Source organism: Halichoeres trimaculatus, unplaced genomic scaffold (genome assembly GCF_033239565.1).
Source record: "Halichoeres trimaculatus isolate MK-OKI-2021-1 unplaced genomic scaffold, fHalTri1.1 fHalTri1_scaffold_10, whole genome shotgun sequence".
Lineage (NCBI taxonomy): Eukaryota > Metazoa > Chordata > Actinopteri > Labriformes > Labridae > Halichoeres > Halichoeres trimaculatus.
The window spans coordinates 33,304,551-33,322,293 of record NW_027437187.1 but is presented as its reverse complement, the minus strand read 5'-3'; the positions used below and the strand labels follow the sequence as shown (position 1 = coordinate 33,322,293).

The following is a 17,743-nucleotide window of genomic DNA, read 5'->3' as shown; positions in this document are numbered from 1 at the left end:
TCACTTCTTTGGCCTGATCAGCGTGCCTGTACTTGAACGTTCCTCAATCTTGGCTTTCACTTTTGATTTTCTGTGACCTGCCTGTTTTATTTTGCTGCCTCTGTGAGACACTTAGTAAATTAGTTATTTAAAAAATGCCTGAGTGTTTTTTTTAGTGCTCCGAATTGACTGTTTTTCTCCAGTGTTAAGCCTTGTTGGGTCATGATTCACACCAACCACTAAAGCAACAAAGACATAATTCACTACAAAGAGACTAGAGCTGCTGTAACAGTTTCATTTAACCATCTTTTTTCTTAAAGTTAATTATCTTAATTATCATGTGAAGACAATAACGAGAGTTGTGCACAAGATAACAGCTCACTCCTTGCACCCATCACAGTTAACTTGTTCTTTCTTGCTGTGAAGCAACAGCGCTAACCACTGCGCTCCCATGAGAATGTGCAAATGAGGTTTTGTCGTCACGTTTTTTTTCCAGAAAATATGGAGGCTTTTGCACAGAAGCTACGGAACACAAGACAGTTCATTTGTTTACACAAGATACTGTCTTATTTGAACAAGATAACTTTTACAAACAAGACTTTTTTGGCACAATATCAAAATTTTGGCTTCCTGAGGCAGTTTTTTTTTTCCTATTGTGGCCACTTCAACCGCAAACCTGATATCTCTATCTTGCTGTATTGGCAAACACATTTACTCTAGTTATGTTAAAAAAAAAACATAATTAGACTGCGTCTCCTTTCTACGGAAGGAGATTAGGGCCACAGGGAAAAATAGTCCTATTTTTTATTACTATTTTTTTTCTGATAAAAAAGCCATAATTGTGAAATTAAAGTAAGAATTCTGACTTTTTTCTCAGACAAAATGGTGAAAAATAAATCATTTTCTGTACCTTTCACACATGCACAAAACTCCTGAAACTTTCCAATTTAAGCTCATGTGTGAACTCAAACATGAGAATTTTAACCCTAACTTTATCAGGACTTTTTCCAGATAGATGTCAGGAAACGTTTTTAGAAAGAGGTCAGGAGCTGATGTGTGACAGCAGGTAAAAAAGTTGAAGGAAAAACAAACGACTTCAACAGAATTGGTCCCCTTTCACATGTGCACAAAACTTCTGAGGATTTCCAGATTTCATTCAGGCGATCAGCATGTGTGAACGCAACTTTGGAATTTTTCCCAGCAGCCGCAAAGAAACACTAACCCAGGGTAAAAGCCAGGAAAATTCATGATGAATGGATGGATGCAGTAGAGTTGATAAATTCTGTTCTACATGTGCTGGCTTCAGTTGTCTGCATGATTTTCCTGTGGTGTTTATGTTTAAGTATTACAGGCTAAAAAAAACTGTTCAATGTGATTTGCACACCAGGGCACTTAAGTACAATCATTTTCAAAGTACCAGGATGTCATGGATGATGGGGTCTCCAGATTGAAATTAATTTGTCAAAGTATTCACCAAGTTCAAGACTTTTATTTTTAACATTTTGCGACGCACATAACGTAGATAAGAATTCAGTCAGAAATGTGTTTCACCTCTGCAACATCTCCGGTCTTCATCAATCTCACATCCTGAGATGCAACGGAAAATTGATGAAACGCGTCAGGACTTACGATAGAATAATTAGCTGTTTTTCAAGATAACTGGCCAACAACTGGAGAAAAGTTTCAGTTTTGTTCAGTTCGTCCTCACTCCACAATGAGTCCAGAGTGTCAGACACGTCACAGCCAGAGCCAGAGAGGTTTCCTTGGGTCAGTTATAGGCCAGCTTCAGGGTCAGAGGTCAGGGGTCAGAAAGGGGCACTGCAGGGGGGCCTGGAGGGGTGAGGGAGCATCCTAATGTGTTTGCAGGGTCAAGTTCAAGATGAGGGGTCAAGACTGGGGTCAACAGGCCCAAGAGGAGTCGAGGACAGGGTTTAATTCTGGGTTTCTTCCGGGTCACATTGAGGATGCAGGCAGGGGATTTCATACACGGGCTATCTCTGAAGTTTCTCTCCAAATTCAACAAACTTTGAGGGCATGACTCTAAAGGCTGCTCACATTCAAGTGAGACAAATTAACACCTCTAAGCTTCAAAATTTACTGTGACATTATGCAAATACTGTTGGATTTCATCAGTTCTGCTGCAGAAAACTTCGTCTGAGTGGATTTTGAGGTCAAAAAAGGGCAGATTTAGAAATACTGTCACACATTTCCTTTTAAACCTTTCTTTTTAGCACAATTTAAATCCTATATAGAGGATAAATCTGCATATTTCTTGTCTGAATGGTTAGATGAAATGAAGGTCAGGATATCTCAGCTTCTAGTAGTTGAGTTTGAACAATTTTAAACGCCCAAAAAGAGTTGAATTAAATGATTATGCAAAGAGAAAAACAAGATCAGGCATACAGCCAAATTCAGTCGCATCAGAGAAGGATTAGCTCTACTTTGGGGGTAAAAGTTCCAAGATAAGTTAAAATCTTCACCCTGACATCCTCAGGACTCAGCAGACCAGGAGTTTCAGTTCAGTTCCAGGCCTGTCAGGGCCCCACAGGAGGACCTGAAGAGGGTTTTTGGTGTTTTTTTTGGGATAAAACAGAGCAGCAGTGTTTAGGCCTGCGGGGGCGACTGCGGGCCAGCCGGGTCGTGCAGCTTCCTGATGTGTTTCTTCAGGTCAAAGTTCCTGCAGAAGCCCTTTCCACAGGTGGGGCAGGTGAAGGGCTTCTTGTCGTTGTGTGTGTGCATGTGGAAGGTGAGGTTGTACACCTGGTGGAATGCCTTGCTGCAGATGGAGCACTTGAATTGCTTCTCCCCGCTGTGCGTCAGCTTGTGGTTCTTGTAGTTTCCTGCAGGAGGAGGAAGAGGAATCGGAAAATGAGAGCTTTGAAAGGTTGTTTACATCTGTGAGCTTTAGACCCACAATATTACATTTAAATTGTTAATCTGTGCACATTTCACAAAATTTTTCATGTCCTGGTGAAGCTGCATTACTATTTCCAACACACCAAACTAAAAGTAAACTAAGGGTTTTTAGTAACACAGCAAAAAGTTGCATAACACAACTGCATCAACAGTTTGTATGGAAGATTAAAATACAGGCAGCCTCTGCAGTTTAATACTTAGTGCTGAAAGCGAAGCTGGATTTATGTCCAAATTAAAAGCTGGTCTCTACTTAAAGCTTTTTTTATTTATAATATGCACATCAAATTACTTGTAGGAGGTCACATTCTCAGTGGGTTTGCCACCTGAAGTGAAAATCAGCTTCCTCTCGCTGCTGCAAATGAGCTTTTAAGAAGACTCTGAACTCAAGGTGTCGTCAATGCGGGCGGTACATTTTTTTTCTTTAAGCTGTCACCCTCCAGTCTCTATGTTTGAAACTTTTCAGACTAACACTTTCACACTTTCCCTGTATTTTTTTGTAAATTGTCTCCACCAGCGAGTGGAGGCCTTTTCTCATGGAGTGTGAATCTATTTCCTGTGTATGGGTTTCCTCCCAAAGACATGCACTTTAGGTAAATTAGTCGCTCTCATTTTTTCAGTGTGTGTCTTGTTAAATGTCTAAATATCTGTCTTTTGATTGGCTGCTGACCCGTCCTGCTTCTCCTTACCCTCCACTCCTCTGCTGTATACCCAATCAGGACAGGAAGTAAAGAAATGGACTGATGTAGAGACATTCAGCCAGATCTGAGTTATTATCCCAGTAGATTTTAGGGTCAGATATTAAATTCTCTTTCAGTAAACTGTTATTAGATAATACACAAGAGTGAAGCTATATTTTAAACACCCAGGCTCACCTCTTTCCAAGCCCACCTTAAAACCTACCTGTTTACTCTTGCCTTTGGTTGAGTTAGTCACTTGTTTTTACTTGTGTACGCTACTCTTTTTTTTACTGTTGTTATTGTATGTTTCTCTTTTAATGTTGTCTTACTTGTAGCTTTTTACTCTATTATATTTTTTTCATGTAAAGCACTTTGTCTGGCTTGTCCTATAAAATGTGCAATATAAATAAAACTGACATTGACATTGACATCATGAATTTCCTTTCGGGGATCAATAAAGTATTCTATCTATCTATCTATCTATCTATCTATCTATCTATCTATCTATCTATCTATCTATCTATCTATCTATCTATCTATCTATCTATCTAAGTACATACATAATGAACAATATTTTATTTTTGACAAACTCTGAATTTGGAATCTTTCTCTGGTCACATTCAGTTATAATTATTTCCTTTAATGCTACATTTTAGTTGTAATTTTTCTCATGTATTGTTTTTTAGTCCAGAAAATATCAACAACATAGAAAAGTAACAGAGGCCTGGGCTGGTGTGGAGGAGTCAAAGAAGTTAAAGAAGAGAAACAAGCATTTTGCATTTTTTCCAGTTAAAAAGTTGACACACAGCAAGGTAATTTCCAGATATTTTCTCACCTTTCTGATGAAATCCTTTCCCGCAGAACTCGCACACGAAAGGTTTGTATCCCGCGTGGATGCGCGTGTGCGTGTTGAGGGTGGAGCTGCGGTTGAAGGCTTTTCCGCACTGGTTACACTTGTGCGGTTTTTCCTACGAAACCAACAAAATGAAAAAAAAAATCAGGAGGAAAAGTCGTCACGAAACCAAAACAAACCAAAAAATAATAATAAATTTAAAGACGATATTTGACAGTTACATGAACCAAGACACAGCTGCACAGCTTTACCAAAACATTAAAAGATTAGATTAAGGATTTTGCTGATATTTCTTGAAGATTAGAACAGTTGATAAATCAGTGTGGGAATATTTCAGACGGATTCTGTGTTTCTGTGATAAAGGAGTGTCGGCTTGGCGCCACAGGAGGAGCTCAAACACCACAAACAGACGGACAGAGCAGCGCGAGGCTCTCCCTTTCAACCAATCAGATTCCTCAAAATTAAGTCTAATCTTTTCTAAAAATAAAAACTGATCAGATATCAACTTTTACTAATAATTATAAATATATCTGCCAAATTTGGCTTCATGACAATGGTTACGTATTTTTTAAACAGACAAATGAAGAAATACCCGATGGGTGTAAAGGAAACATGAAAACATATGCACCAAAATTACACTAAGAAATAAAAAATGAATAAAAAAACGAGCCTACTTTTGACCTAAAATGCCAGTTTTCAACGACATAATGGCTGGGGAGTCTAATTAAAATAATTTGGATACATTTTCTTCTCATGAGCGATTTAATAAATTCTGTTCGACTTTGTGATGAAGGCTTTGCTCTTGATCTTTGGTGCTTTGATAAATCGACATAAACGATGAGCATAACTAATCAAAAGTCCCTCCCACAACTAATACGAAAACATAATTGGAAATTACATCTGTCACTCATTCATTAATTGACAGGTCTCTTACTGGGCGGAAAAGACGACCTGTTAACGTCCTGAATTTTTTTCAACTTTTATTATGATAAAAATGTCTCTTTTTCAATAAATAGGCTTTAAACCAGAGAAAATTTAATTTATATTACATAATTTTTTTATCAGGAAAAAAAAAGAAACATCGTTGCTGCTCCGGGCTAGAAAAAAAATCAAACATGGAGGAAAATGACGTAAATATGAACATGTTTTTTTTTTTTTTTTTTTTTTTTTTTTTAGATCAGAAATGGTGTGTGTGTGTGTGAGTGTTACCTGAGTGTGTATGATCTTGTGTCTGCACAGCGTGCTCGCCTGACGGAATCCTTTCCCACAAACCTTACACACGAACGGTCGCGCGCCCGTGTGCACGGGCATGTGGCGTGTCAGGTTGTAGTGCGCGTTAAACACCTGAGAGAAAACATGACATGACAATGCCTTTATTAGGTTATACAGTCATAAAAACACAAAAACATAAAGAGATACAAAAACACATGAAGCATTAAAACATGAAAACTACTGATTGTGCAATTTGTCATTTTGCTTCTCAGTTATTCTACCGTAATATATGAAAAATAAACCACTTCTACTGGTTTATTTTACTCTATCAATTAAAAAAGGGGCGCGTTTGGAGGTGAAAATATGAATAACAGTGATTTATTTTGGCCTTCTGCTTCCTAAAACATCACAAACTGTAAATAATCCGCAGTTAAACCTCCGCTAATATCAGTTTCAAGTGTCCCAGATTGAAGATTATTATGTGTTATTACCTCTGACAGGTTTGCTTATTCAGGTCCAATAAAAGGACAAGGGTGGGCGGTAATTCATAGAATTAGAGAAATGTCAAATGTTCCTGTACAACATTTTAAATTATTAACAGCACATGTTATCTCTTAGTCTTAGATTTAGTGTTTAATGAGTTTTCTTAATAAAGCCTAATCTTAACATCAAGAATCATAAATCAAACACATGGTGCCTGTTACTTCAAGCATTTCTACAATAAAGCGTAGATCTGCAGTCAGTAGACTTTGCTTTTTTTTCTTTTTGAGAAAAATAAAAAAGAAAACATGTAGTGTATATATTTTTTTCTGTCTGTCAGTTTATTCTATTTATTTCGAATCGATTTCACGTTAAATCTGAAAAACATTCTTTTAATTTCTAATAAAAAAAAAAAAAGAAGAAGAAAATCAAACTTCCACAAGCATCAAATGTTCATAAAAAGTGGAATTTGTTTTTAGTTCATTGTGCAAATTTTCTGAAATTTCTGTTTATTCACAAAAAAATATTGAGTCTAACTGCGAGTTTCCCAGCACACACACTCACTGTCTTCCTCCTCTCTCTCTCTCACACACACACACACACACACACACACACTCGGGGATCAAGATCAGTTTAATGGTTTTAATTTGAGGACTCTAACGTCCAACTACCGATAATCACCAACATCGAAATCTCCTGCTGATTCGTTTTATTTCACTTTTAATTTCTAAAAAAGGATTATCTGAACTGGGAGTTAGAAATTGAGACTTCTAGATTGTTTTTTTTTAATTCACCAAGAAAAGATAAACCCGGAAGAATCTGAATGATAAACCTCTGATTTGACCTTTATGATTTCACTTTCTCTGATCTGGGTCAGTCTGGATTTTAAGAACCGTCAGAAACGGTGCCCTCACCTTCCCGCAGACCTCACAGGTGAACACTTTGGGTTTGCTGCCGGGACAGGATCCGCTGAGCCGGGCTGCTGCAGCCGAGCTCTTGAAGATCTTGTCCGAGAGGATGTGGTCCCGCTCCTTCATGTAGTGCTGGATCTGACTCTGAGACAGCTCCTTGAAGGCCTGCATCCCGGACACCGGGAACCGCTCCCCGGCCTGCTGCAGGCCCGGTTTGCTCTTCTCGGCCATGAAGGCTTTGTGCCGCGCGCTGAGCAGGTACGAGGCCATGGGGTGCAGGTTCATCAGGCCGGCCGGGGGTGGGCAAGCGCCGCCGTCCCCGCTGCAGTTCAGGTAGCACACGGTGCCCATGGTGGCGGGGAAGGAGGACTGGTTCACCACCCGGGGTCTGAAGAGTTTGTACTGGCCGCTCTGGCTCCCAGAGTCCTCCTGCTGGTTCTTATAGTTCAGACCGAAACCCAACAGGTCTGCAGGCGCGCCGAGAGAAGACGCGTCCAGGTGGCCCGGATCCAGTCCGGTAATGCTGAGCCGGTGTCCCGACTCGTATCCGAGCGGCACCAGAGGGATCATACAGTGCAGTGAGGACGGACACGCGTCGGGTTTCCCCACGGGAGTGGACTGGAACCAGCTGGGGAGAGGTATCGACTTCGGCTCGGGAGTCCTGGCCATAATCCGGTCGATGGAAAAAGCGAGAGGCTTGCTGCTGCTGCCGCCCGAGGTGAGCATGTCGGAGCCCGCGGGCTGGCTCCCGGAAGCCGGAGGGGAGCCTAGGATCCCCGCTGGGCGGCGGAGAGGACCGTCCATCACCTCCGCATCAACAACAACGAGAAGCTGCTGGAGGGAAGCCGGGGGTCGGAGCTGCTCCTCACTGGCCCGCAGGAAAGGGCATCATCTGCCGGGGAACCCCCCACCGAATCTCCGGCCCCGTTCCCCTCGCTTATCGACGACAATCAGGGCGGCCGTGACTCGCTCGATAACGGCGTGCGGAGAGCCGAGACCTGCCGATCGTTACTGTCCAGGAAGGAGAGCGGGAAAGTAGATAATTTGCTCAATTCTCCTCCGTCGATTCTCTGCACTTGTCGCCGCTGGAAGAGGAGGAGGAGAGGAGGAGGAGGAGGTTGTCCCTCACTGGGCAGGACTCCTGGTCAACTGGAAGGTATTTGGTAAATCCCAGGTCTCCTTGTGGTTTCGCGTGACATCATATTTTTTTCTAATCGCTGAGCGGTAGACGCGCAGCGGCCGCAAGGTCAGGAGCTGTCAGAGTTTCACATCAGCTTTGGACGCTCCTGAGAGCCAGCCCTTTTACGCACGCCTCAGAGAAGACGGAGCTGTCACGAGGGTGAACTTGAGACAGAAAACGGATCGAGGTATTGAACGGGAAATGGATTTCAAGTCACCGATCTCAGCCTGGGTGGGCTTTGGCTCTCAAACTTTCACTCCAGCGCCTTTTTTTTTTCCTCTTTTCTTTTACGCAGCAGATTTTTAGATGCTGAAATCCATCTGCAGCAAAAAAAAGACTCTTTACACAGACTGATAGATCTCCGCTCAGGAAGAAACACGAGAACGAACTCGCGCTCTGATTTCAACACATTTTTCGGCTGTGAAGTCTTTACGCACAGAGGGCAGACTGTAAAAACTGCGGATAGGAGCGCACAGTCCTGAGGATGATTCACAGAGACTGACGGTGTGGGACGCGTTTGTTCTCTCATATTTTAAACGGAGACTGGTGGGAAATTTGGTTCAAATAAAAAATATGGAGAGACACGGAGAGAAATCTAAGGTTTTATGACACAGAAACCACAACACAGAGTCTTTGTTAATGTCCTAAATTGGACATATTAGTCATGACATAGTGAACAATACAAAATAAAAATGTTTTATATTTCAAAGGTAACTGAATTCTGAAAACGCTTCTTGGAAATCTGCCAGTTTATAATTTCACTGAAACCAGAAAAAGGCCTTTTTTCACAAAACGAAAAATCTGACCAGTTCATGTTCGAGAGTTAAAAACATAAATGAATAAGCATCTGATTATGATAAATAAAGGATAGCCCTCAAACGAAATCAAGTTAGAAGAATTTTACCGCAAAAAGAGCTTTTGTGTCGTAAAACTAGACTATAACCCACCTCGCCAAAATACTTAAACATACATATATTTATGAATAAAAATGTGTGTTATTTTTCTGCTGAGATTTTGTCGCTAAACGTGCGATTAAGTCGTCACGTGTTAATGAAACGTTTAATGCTCGTGGGGCATTTCAGTTACTTCGCTGTTGAAATATTGGAAAAAAAAAAAAAGAAAAAAAAAAAAAAGCCAACTAGCACCACAGATTTTTTTTTAAGCAATTAAATGTGTATCGTCATTTTTTGGCTGTCCAAATATTTTATTACTTGATATTTTATTTTTATTTTTTTTATTATTTATTTCATTTCATTTTTATTTATTTATTCATTTTGAGAACTTGGCAGAAATTACAAGAATTATTTCCTTTGGATATTTTTTTAAAGATCCTTCCCCTAATACGTTATTTAATTTTAAATTTATTTAAAAAAAAAAGAAAAGAAAAGAAAAACACATCTGTATCCTACTATCCTTTAAGTGTGTGTCCATAGAAAAATCATGCTCAAAGGCCCAAATGCTGCTTTTTTATATTCCTAAAGTTTTAATTTTTTTTTTGATTAATCCCTTGAATAAATTATTAGTGTGTATTACTGCATGTCTCAACACTCAGTCTTTAGTGGGCCCTGCTATTCGAGCTCCTGACTTGTGATGCAGCAAATCACATTAAATATATCATTATATAACACAGTGTGAGATGAAATGGGCCAATATTAACTTGTGTAAATATACAGTCCATTTTAAATGCCTTCATTTAGTCACCCTGTCTTTAGGATAAGTGAAGTGTTAGGATCAGAAATTGAATGTCTTAGTTTTATTCTCTGCTTTGTTATCCCTGCACAGAAGACCTAACATTTATTGAATAACATTCATTACTGATAAAAAGAATAACTGTGATCATAATAAATGCAAAAATGAATAAATAGAGGAATTGTAGAGTAGAGCGTATACAGAGTGTGGAGGAATGTGTCTCATTATGAGCATGTCCACGACATCTAACCGTGTCAGGGTACAAGTGGTGTAATTATCCTAAGAAGAAATCACCCCTTAACATGTGAAGATATGAGGTATTATGAATTAAAGGAGAACAAATGGTATAAATAATGCAGTGTCTGTAAAATGTGCAAAATGTTTACATTTTGCCCTGATTTTTGTCTCCAGGCCAAACCGGCTTCAATCAAACCTTTTTATTCTGCTTCTGTTTTCAGTCTGTGGATTTGATCTCATCTATGTTTTGATTTTTTTTTAACAATAGGTGCTCATTATTTGGCTTTAAGAAATCAAGCTTCACCTAATTTGGACATTGAGTATCTTGTGTATTTATTTTTATCAGCTGAAATGACATCTCTGGTGTTCATGTCTGTTTTTGTTCCATTAAGTTTGGATACAGTGTCTTCAGTTTTGTTGGTCGTGCTGCAGCAGCAGACTCGTTTTGTTGTCAGAAAAAGGCTCGATGCTCATTTTAATGAGGACAGAAAAGAAGCTGCAGCTGATGGACGGCAGCCAGCAGACACTCTCACAGAAACAGACGCCTTTGGAAACCTCCAGGAGTCAGGTGAAACACGGGGGGAGAGGACTCACAGCTGAAAACAACACAAAATCTATTCTGAAAAACCAAAGTGGAGCCCTAAATATAGATTCTGAAGAGGGTTTAATGTTTAGACCTAAAAGATGGAAACAATGTGGATGCCAAAATCGGCCAATCAGAGTGGATTTTTCTCCTTTCCTTCTGTGGAAGAAGAATATTGATTTATTTACTCAATAAACAAATATTAATACTACAATTTTACCGCTGAATGTTAAATATCAAAACCTCCCAAAAAGATTAAGTTTAGCTTGTTAAATAAAATTAGACCATGTGAATTTTTCCAGTTATTAAAAAAACATTTCCTCAATCTCTGTTCTTTTGAATCCACATAAAACAAACACATAGGAAAAAAAATCTCAGATTACGGCCTTTTTTGAATGGAGGTCAATGGTTTAAGATGTCCTTCTTTAAATGCTAAGTTGGTATGAATTTCTTTTGCATGTATTATAAATTACATAAATTTAACCTTTAATTGCTGCTTTTTTTAGTGTCAGACTGCCAAGCATGAAAAGATCAGCAGTGAGCTCACATTTCTCTCTGAGTTCAGGAGGTGTTTCCTTTTTTTTACTGCAGTGGTAAAAGAAGAGCGTTGATTATTTACAAATCGAATCCCACAAAAATAAAACCGTCCTATAAAATATGAGTCATTCACCCTGAGTACATGAATAAAAGGATTTAATTATGAAATTATGGTTCCTTTAGAGGTGTTGAATTAGTCTGCAAAGTACATCAAATTACCTGAAAAAGCAATAAGCAGGTGTGTAACCTATAATAATACACAAAATTAGCAATAATACGAGTACAATAGTAAAACAACGTTAGTTAAATCTATAGTGTTTGGATAAATGTCATGATTTAAAAACTAAGTAGCATCTATTTTAGCATTTTAAATACACAAAGAGCAGTATCATGGTTAAGTGACATCTAGTGGTGGGATAGCACACTGCAACCAATTCAAAGCCACTCCCCTTTACCCTTCCCATACAATCCATGGATTGTTTGGAAAAACAAAACAAAGCTCCCAGAAAGTGAAGCCAAAATTTATAGAGCTCCCCCTGTTGACAGGCTGCGGTATAGGTCATAAATTCCAAGCTTCTCAATGTTAACACCTTTGCTTTCTGTTGTCACAGTTGGGTTATAGACGATTCATGATCAGGTGTTCATTTTTCTTATTTGAGTTGTTAATTGGGAAATTACACAGTGTAATGCTAATGTTTAGAATATTTGGGGGCGTGGCCTCTTTGAGTGACAGGTTGACACTGCAAGCCGCCTGATAGGTTTCTATCAACAGTTTAGAAACTGACTCCAACATCTCTGCCAGGGGTTGGACCAAGACGTCCTGGTTATGTAATTGGTTGTCGATGGAGAGGTAAGGCCTGAGTGTGGAGTCCTCAGACTTCTAGCTTTTAATGCAAACGACTGAATGCCTATGAAGCAGGTGACTGACATGCTTGTTTAGTCAAGCATGTTGTCTGTTTTCCAATCTGTGTGCCTAAGCTCTTCCTCCCTTGAGCCTAAAGGTCCAAACCAGGATGAAGAGGTCTAAACTAACACCTGAAATACACAAGATACGTCTGCAGTGCAACTCTGTTGCTGCATTTGTCAACTCACACCGGTTACGTGTTCAGTCCAACAATTTGCATGACTGACAGACAGCTAGAGTCACAGACCAGACCACCGGACTTCCCGCACTTCCCACTGCATTGATAAGTCTCTCTTCATTAATGTTGGACTGTAAAACCTCAAACCTGTTGCCTCCTGGTCTGGCTCCGCTCATTATGTCCGTTTGTCATCATAGTCAAACTCAATACAAACTGATTTTGTCGCAGCCTGTTTCTTTTGGAAAGTCAGTGGGTGTTTTTAGGTAGTTTCCCCTCATAAGTGTTGTTATTTTACTTTGTTTCTTCCCGTTTGATCACCTGCCTTAGGACAACGGATGAAAACTAGCTATTGTGCTAATTCCGGCATATTTACAATGACGTGTTTATCGAAATTGTTGATTGATGTGCACTGTCCTCATCAAATAAATGAATAAATGAAATGAAATGAAACTTCCGGTCCCACTTGATCTCCCCTGCAATTAATTTATGCATGGTTGCACATCCGGTGTATTTTAGCCATGAGGCCTTGTCCACTCATAGTCAGACATTTTCAAAAACAAATATTACCCCCCTTAATTTGTTTTTAAATATACTTTCGTCCACATGCAGCGGACAAATCCGCCCATGAGTGCAACTCGCAGTATTTCAGGCGTGAAACCTGTGCCAGCCAATCAGAATGAGCTCCCGTCATTCAGCTGTGACGTATGGGAACCGAAAAACTCCATTTCCTGGTGTCTACACAACACCATGAAACTGGAGTTTTCTAAAATCTTCACTTTGGCTGGAGTTTTCAGAATTTTGTTCTAACTCATTGGCTCAGCCATTTTCAGAGCATCTTGAACAAGTGTCAAGACCTAAATAATCTTGTTTCCTCTGACGATGTAAACACCAAAACTACCTAGGAAGAGTGGACTCTCTTCTTGTACATCTCTCTTCTTGTTTTTGATCCAAAAAACAGACAAAACAAACTTTTTTTGATCTCTGGTGCTCCATCCTTTGGTCCTCTCCATGATCTCTGTCGTCTTTTCTCACGATGGCGCCACTCTTTCTCTCTGAACTACCGCGACACATCCTCAGTTGGAGCGTGAGCTGCCTGAACTTTTCTGACTTGCAGCGTCTTGCTATGTCTCTGTCATCTCACATCTTCTCCTCATATCCATGCTGAGCTCTCATCCAAAGAGCCCACCGCTCTCACCCACAGTAGTTTACGAGCTGGATTTTGATTGACAAGTTCATTTAGACCCCGTCAATAGACGTCAGCGGCACAAAATAAAGACTTGGTGTGAAAGCATGGACCATAAACCACAAGGTGAGGACACAGATGCTTTAAAAACACTTTTATTTGTGACACTCAGATAAGACACCTGAACAAAAACAGGTGCACAATGAGACGATATAAATATACTTTTTGTCCTTTGCGTTTTTGGCCTTTGAACTGCACTGACACAAACTGAATCAGACGCTTGAAACAAACAGCAGGTTGTTGCACACAGTCGATCGAGGCCTACACTGATTTTACAGTTTTACTCTCAACGACAACACAAACAGACGGTGGCGACTGAATGAGCAGCGGCGATGACGCACAGCCTCCGTTCAGAGCGGATCAGATTAAGAACCAATCCGCTTTAGCTCAAAAGGTCTGGAATGTTCCAGTTTGTTGGCACGTTTCTAAGACTTTGATCGATGTTGGATATGATGCACATCAGGCAGTACGACCATATCACTCTACAGCTCAATATTATCTTCACAACAGTAAATATCACAATGAACGGAGATGGCAGCAGATCTGCAACTACTTCAACCTGTAGTTCCAACATTTATTCCTCTAACTGACTTTCGCAGCATTTTAAAAACTTTAAAAGAGGTGAAAACGTGTTTTTCTGTGTAAAATGCTTCTTTCAACCTTTGAATAACCCAGAAACTCTTTAAAGTGTTTAAACTTTAACACATAATGAGAAGATTTCTTTTTTTTTCTTTTTAGATCCTTTTGGATCTCGTTGTCAAGTGGCTGTTGAGGAAATTTTGAGCTTTGGATGGTTCAGATTTGGGAACAGCAGCAAGGTTTTTCTTTGTTTAAAAGCTTGGAGTTGTAAGAGTTTCTCTGCAGATACATTAAGAGAGAGAAATAAAAAATAATAATGTGAAAAGACTTTCAAAGATTTCCTTGTTTGGGTCTAAAAGGACAACCTTATTGGCCTTAAAAAAGCTTAAAGATGAACTGATGCTGCTGAGAAAGACTGGACAAACCGAGAAACGGTTGAATTTATTTTGCAGCCACCTCTTAAGACTATTAAAGAGGGGGTATTGTGCTGTTTTAGGCTTTACATCGCCTTCCTGGTGCCCAGAAGTAGCATACTTGCAATGTTTTTGTTTTAGAAAACTCTTATTTCAGCCTGAATCAGAAACACTTTGTTTTTCGCTGCTGTCTCTTTAAGGCTCCCAGCTCCACAAACCCCCTTTCCTCTGATTGGCCACCGTGGCTAGTCTGGTGGAGATGTTGTGCTATTTTGACAGACAGATTCAGGGATTTCTACAACATTTTGACATATAGAGGTTTGAACATCTTTGCAAATTTAGTACGAAGATCCAGAAATGTTGTTTTATACCGATGTTTAAAATATAAGGAAGCACAATACCCCCTCTTTAACAATATTGCGCATAAAAATGGTTCAAAAAGGTCTTGGCTAAGAGTCATTTAAGGCTCCTTCAAAAACAGTCAGAGACAAACACTGCTTTAAGGGATAACAAATGAGATCCAAGCCTCATATTTCATCGAACTTAGTAGATATTTCATGGAAACTAATCAAGTAATTTGTTTCTTTCCCTGGTTTATCTTACTGAAGTACGCCAGAGTGAAGCGTCTTTGTAACTGACTAGTTACAGTGAAGCTGAGACTCCCCAAAAAGGAACAAATTTTGATTCACCTTTGATCTGAACATACGGTTGCTGCTAAAGTTGCTAAATGTAGCGCTAACAACTATTAGCTAGAATTAGCTAAAATTGGCGATTGAATCCAGGTACACGTCTCATTATCAGACGATAGATTGGTTTCATTCAAGCCACTTAAACTGAAAACTTAACCTTACAACTCCAAGCTCCTGGTCAAATACTGATACACCTGGTTTCTGCAGAAGAGCAAGTGACAAAAAGAAGCGTCAATTCTTGAAGTGTGGGTTGTGATCGCTACAACAAAACCAGAAAGAGCTGCACTGACAACCACCGCTGAGCTCTACTGTACAAAGTGACATCAATTAGTGTATGGCTGCTCGTGGAGGAGGGCGTGGGCGGGGCTTCCTTCGCGTCCTGCAGGTGAGAGGGCGAGGACGAGGTTTGTCTCAGCACCGTACAGAGAGTCCTTCAGAAGCCTCGCCTCACCTCCAGTTCCTGTTGGGAGTACATTCTCACTCGTGTATGTACAGCAGTGCACGGGCGATGAGCAAGTGCTGGGTTAGGGTCAGGGATGGGCATGGTACCACCTGAGTGTTCACCTTTACCTGATCAGGACTTCACTCACAGATAAAGACATGATCTTCCTCCATCTAAGGCCAGCTATGTTGGAAAAAAAAGCTTTACGTAGACTTCAATGATGGTTTTAGTCTTTTAAAGTGGAATTGTTGACAGTATCAGAAAACTAACTTCTAGCTTTATCCTTCAACTGTGTGAATTTAGTGTTTTCTTCCTCTGCAGTTATAACTAACAGTTAACTTAAGACCCAAAATGTGTGCTTTGTGAATGTAATACATTTCTTTTCAGCAAAGAAGCTAATTTTAGCCATAAAGCTAACATTTATAAGCCTAAGCCACGTTCATCCTTTCATGATCTAGATCATTTTTAAGTATGACAAAGTAAGAATTGGCCCAAAAAAACATCCAAATGTCGCCTTTTTAGTGCTGTCAAAGGCTTTTAGCTGGACGATAGCTCTGGTACGCTTCGATCTGTTTGTCTCTAACACACTCACACACTCTCCTGTTGGTCTCTTAAGAGCTTTTTGGATAAGGCGATCCCAAACTTCCTAGTTCCAAAATTATCTAAATCTCATTTTGTCGTCATCCTAGCTTGGGGATGATGGGGTCTTCAGATGTTGAAAACAATTCTAATGTTTCCAATTTGCATGATTTGATATCAGTTTTCACATTATTTTCATTCACCTTGTTAGTGTAATAGATAAAATATGAAATGTATATAGTTTTTTAATCTGGAAGTCATTTTACAATCCTCACTTTGGGATCCAAAATGGCTCGGTTAGATTTTTTTCTGTTTGCATCTTTAAGACGCACTTTTTTTAGCTTGCTATCTTCAAAAAATAGATTCTACAGATCCCTATTTCAACTCAAGAAAAGGTGTTTTGTATCAAGCAAAACTCTGCCTTACTTGTTGAATAACTTCATCTACTTCTGAGAAAATTAGAAGTTGACGCTCATTGTGTCTCTACATCTTTCATCCGCCTGGTGCTGAGGTTGTGAGCGGCACGTGGCCTCAATCACGAAGGGTAAAATCCTTGAACAGATAAGGTGCATCATCTTATTTAAAGAGCAGAGATTTGGACACAGAATATAAGACAGTTTTTATCTTCTGTTTGGGAAAACGCCATTTTCTCTTTGATTAAACTTCATTTCAAAACTCCTCATTTTCAGTAATGTCACCTACGTTTTTCATGGTCTGTGGTCTGAGAGGGGGACACGTGACGCTACATGTGATAAAAGTCCTGATCATTTTCAAAGGATGGTACTCAGGTAGTCAGCAGGTAAAGGAAAGTAAGGAGTGTGTGTTTGTGTGACTTTAATCGTCCTCCTCATCACTGTCTCTCATGCTGATGCCCTGCAGGCCGTCGCCCGCTTTCACAGCCACCGTTGCTTCCTCCACCGTCAGTCGGTTGTAGACGGTCTCGTAGCTCTTGTTGTTCAGCGTGCCATCCAGGACGCCCTGCAGCCTGAAGTCACGGTAGGTCTTCTGTTGGAGGGGTGGACGGGGTGAACAGGAGGGAGGGGTGGTGGTAGGTAAATGGAGAAGGGAGGGAAAAACAGAGAGCGTCTTAGGAATGCTGCGAGAGGGAGGAGGTGGAGGCTGCCGATCGGACAAAAGCGTAAAGACTGAGGCTCAAGGACGAGTCTTTTATGTGTCGGACCGGGAAGGCAGACTGAAGCATCTGAGGGGTTTTTAGCCATTATCATTCATTGTCTTGCTGCTTTCAAGTTAAACTCGCACGTCTCTGTACATTAGCAAACTGTGAAAAGACAAAAGCGGCGAGCAGAAGCAGCGCACAGTTGAGCAGTTTTCTCTTTCGTGTCTCAACGCCTCCTCACATCGCTGACGCTGCTTTCAAGGACACTTGAGAGCGGTTTGACTCGTCTTTAGTTTTTCCTTCCTATCCTTCTAGTCAGAGTGACTGTTTTAGCATGAAAGAGCT

At 40.2% G+C, this 17,743-nt stretch overlaps 2 protein-coding genes across 3 annotated transcripts in view; both read right to left on the bottom strand.

Annotated features, from left to right (window-relative positions):
* Positions 1-1,121: 1,121 nt before the first annotated feature.
* On the bottom strand, positions 1,122-8,457 carry fezf1 (FEZ family zinc finger 1). The gene is made up of 4 exons (XM_074677916.1): positions 7,032-8,457; positions 5,635-5,769; positions 4,408-4,540; positions 1,122-2,819 (listed from the first exon to the last, which is right to left on the bottom strand). The coding sequence occupies exons 1-4, from the start codon at positions 7,830-7,832 to the stop codon at positions 2,584-2,586; spliced, it is 1,305 nt and encodes a 434-aa protein (XP_074534017.1). The 5' UTR covers positions 7,833-8,457; the 3' UTR covers positions 1,122-2,583.
* A 5,261-nt stretch (positions 8,458-13,718) lies between these two features.
* Positions 13,719-17,743, bottom strand: part of cadps2 (Ca++-dependent secretion activator 2) — a 263,694-nt gene continuing 259,669 nt past the window's right edge. For both annotated transcript variants that reach the window (XM_074677121.1, XM_074677122.1), the window contains one exon: positions 13,719-17,286. In XM_074677121.1, the coding sequence (XP_074533222.1) occupies positions 17,116-17,286 (171 nt within the window). In that variant the 3' untranslated portion in view covers positions 13,719-17,115. The remainder of the gene's footprint in view (positions 17,287-17,743) is intronic.

Coding starts and splice junctions, on each gene's coding strand:
- fezf1 (XM_074677916.1), bottom strand. CDS start 7,832: ATGGACGGTCCTCTCCGCCGCCCAGCGGGGATCCTAGGCTCCCCTCCG. Junction 5,770..7,031: donor CCTGTGAGGTCTGCGGGAAG/GTGAGGGCACCG, acceptor GTTTTCTCTCAG/GTGTTTAACGCGCACTACAA. Junction 4,541..5,634: donor ACAAGATCATACACACTCAG/GTAACACTCACA, acceptor TTGGTTTCGTAG/GAAAAACCGCACAAGTGTAA.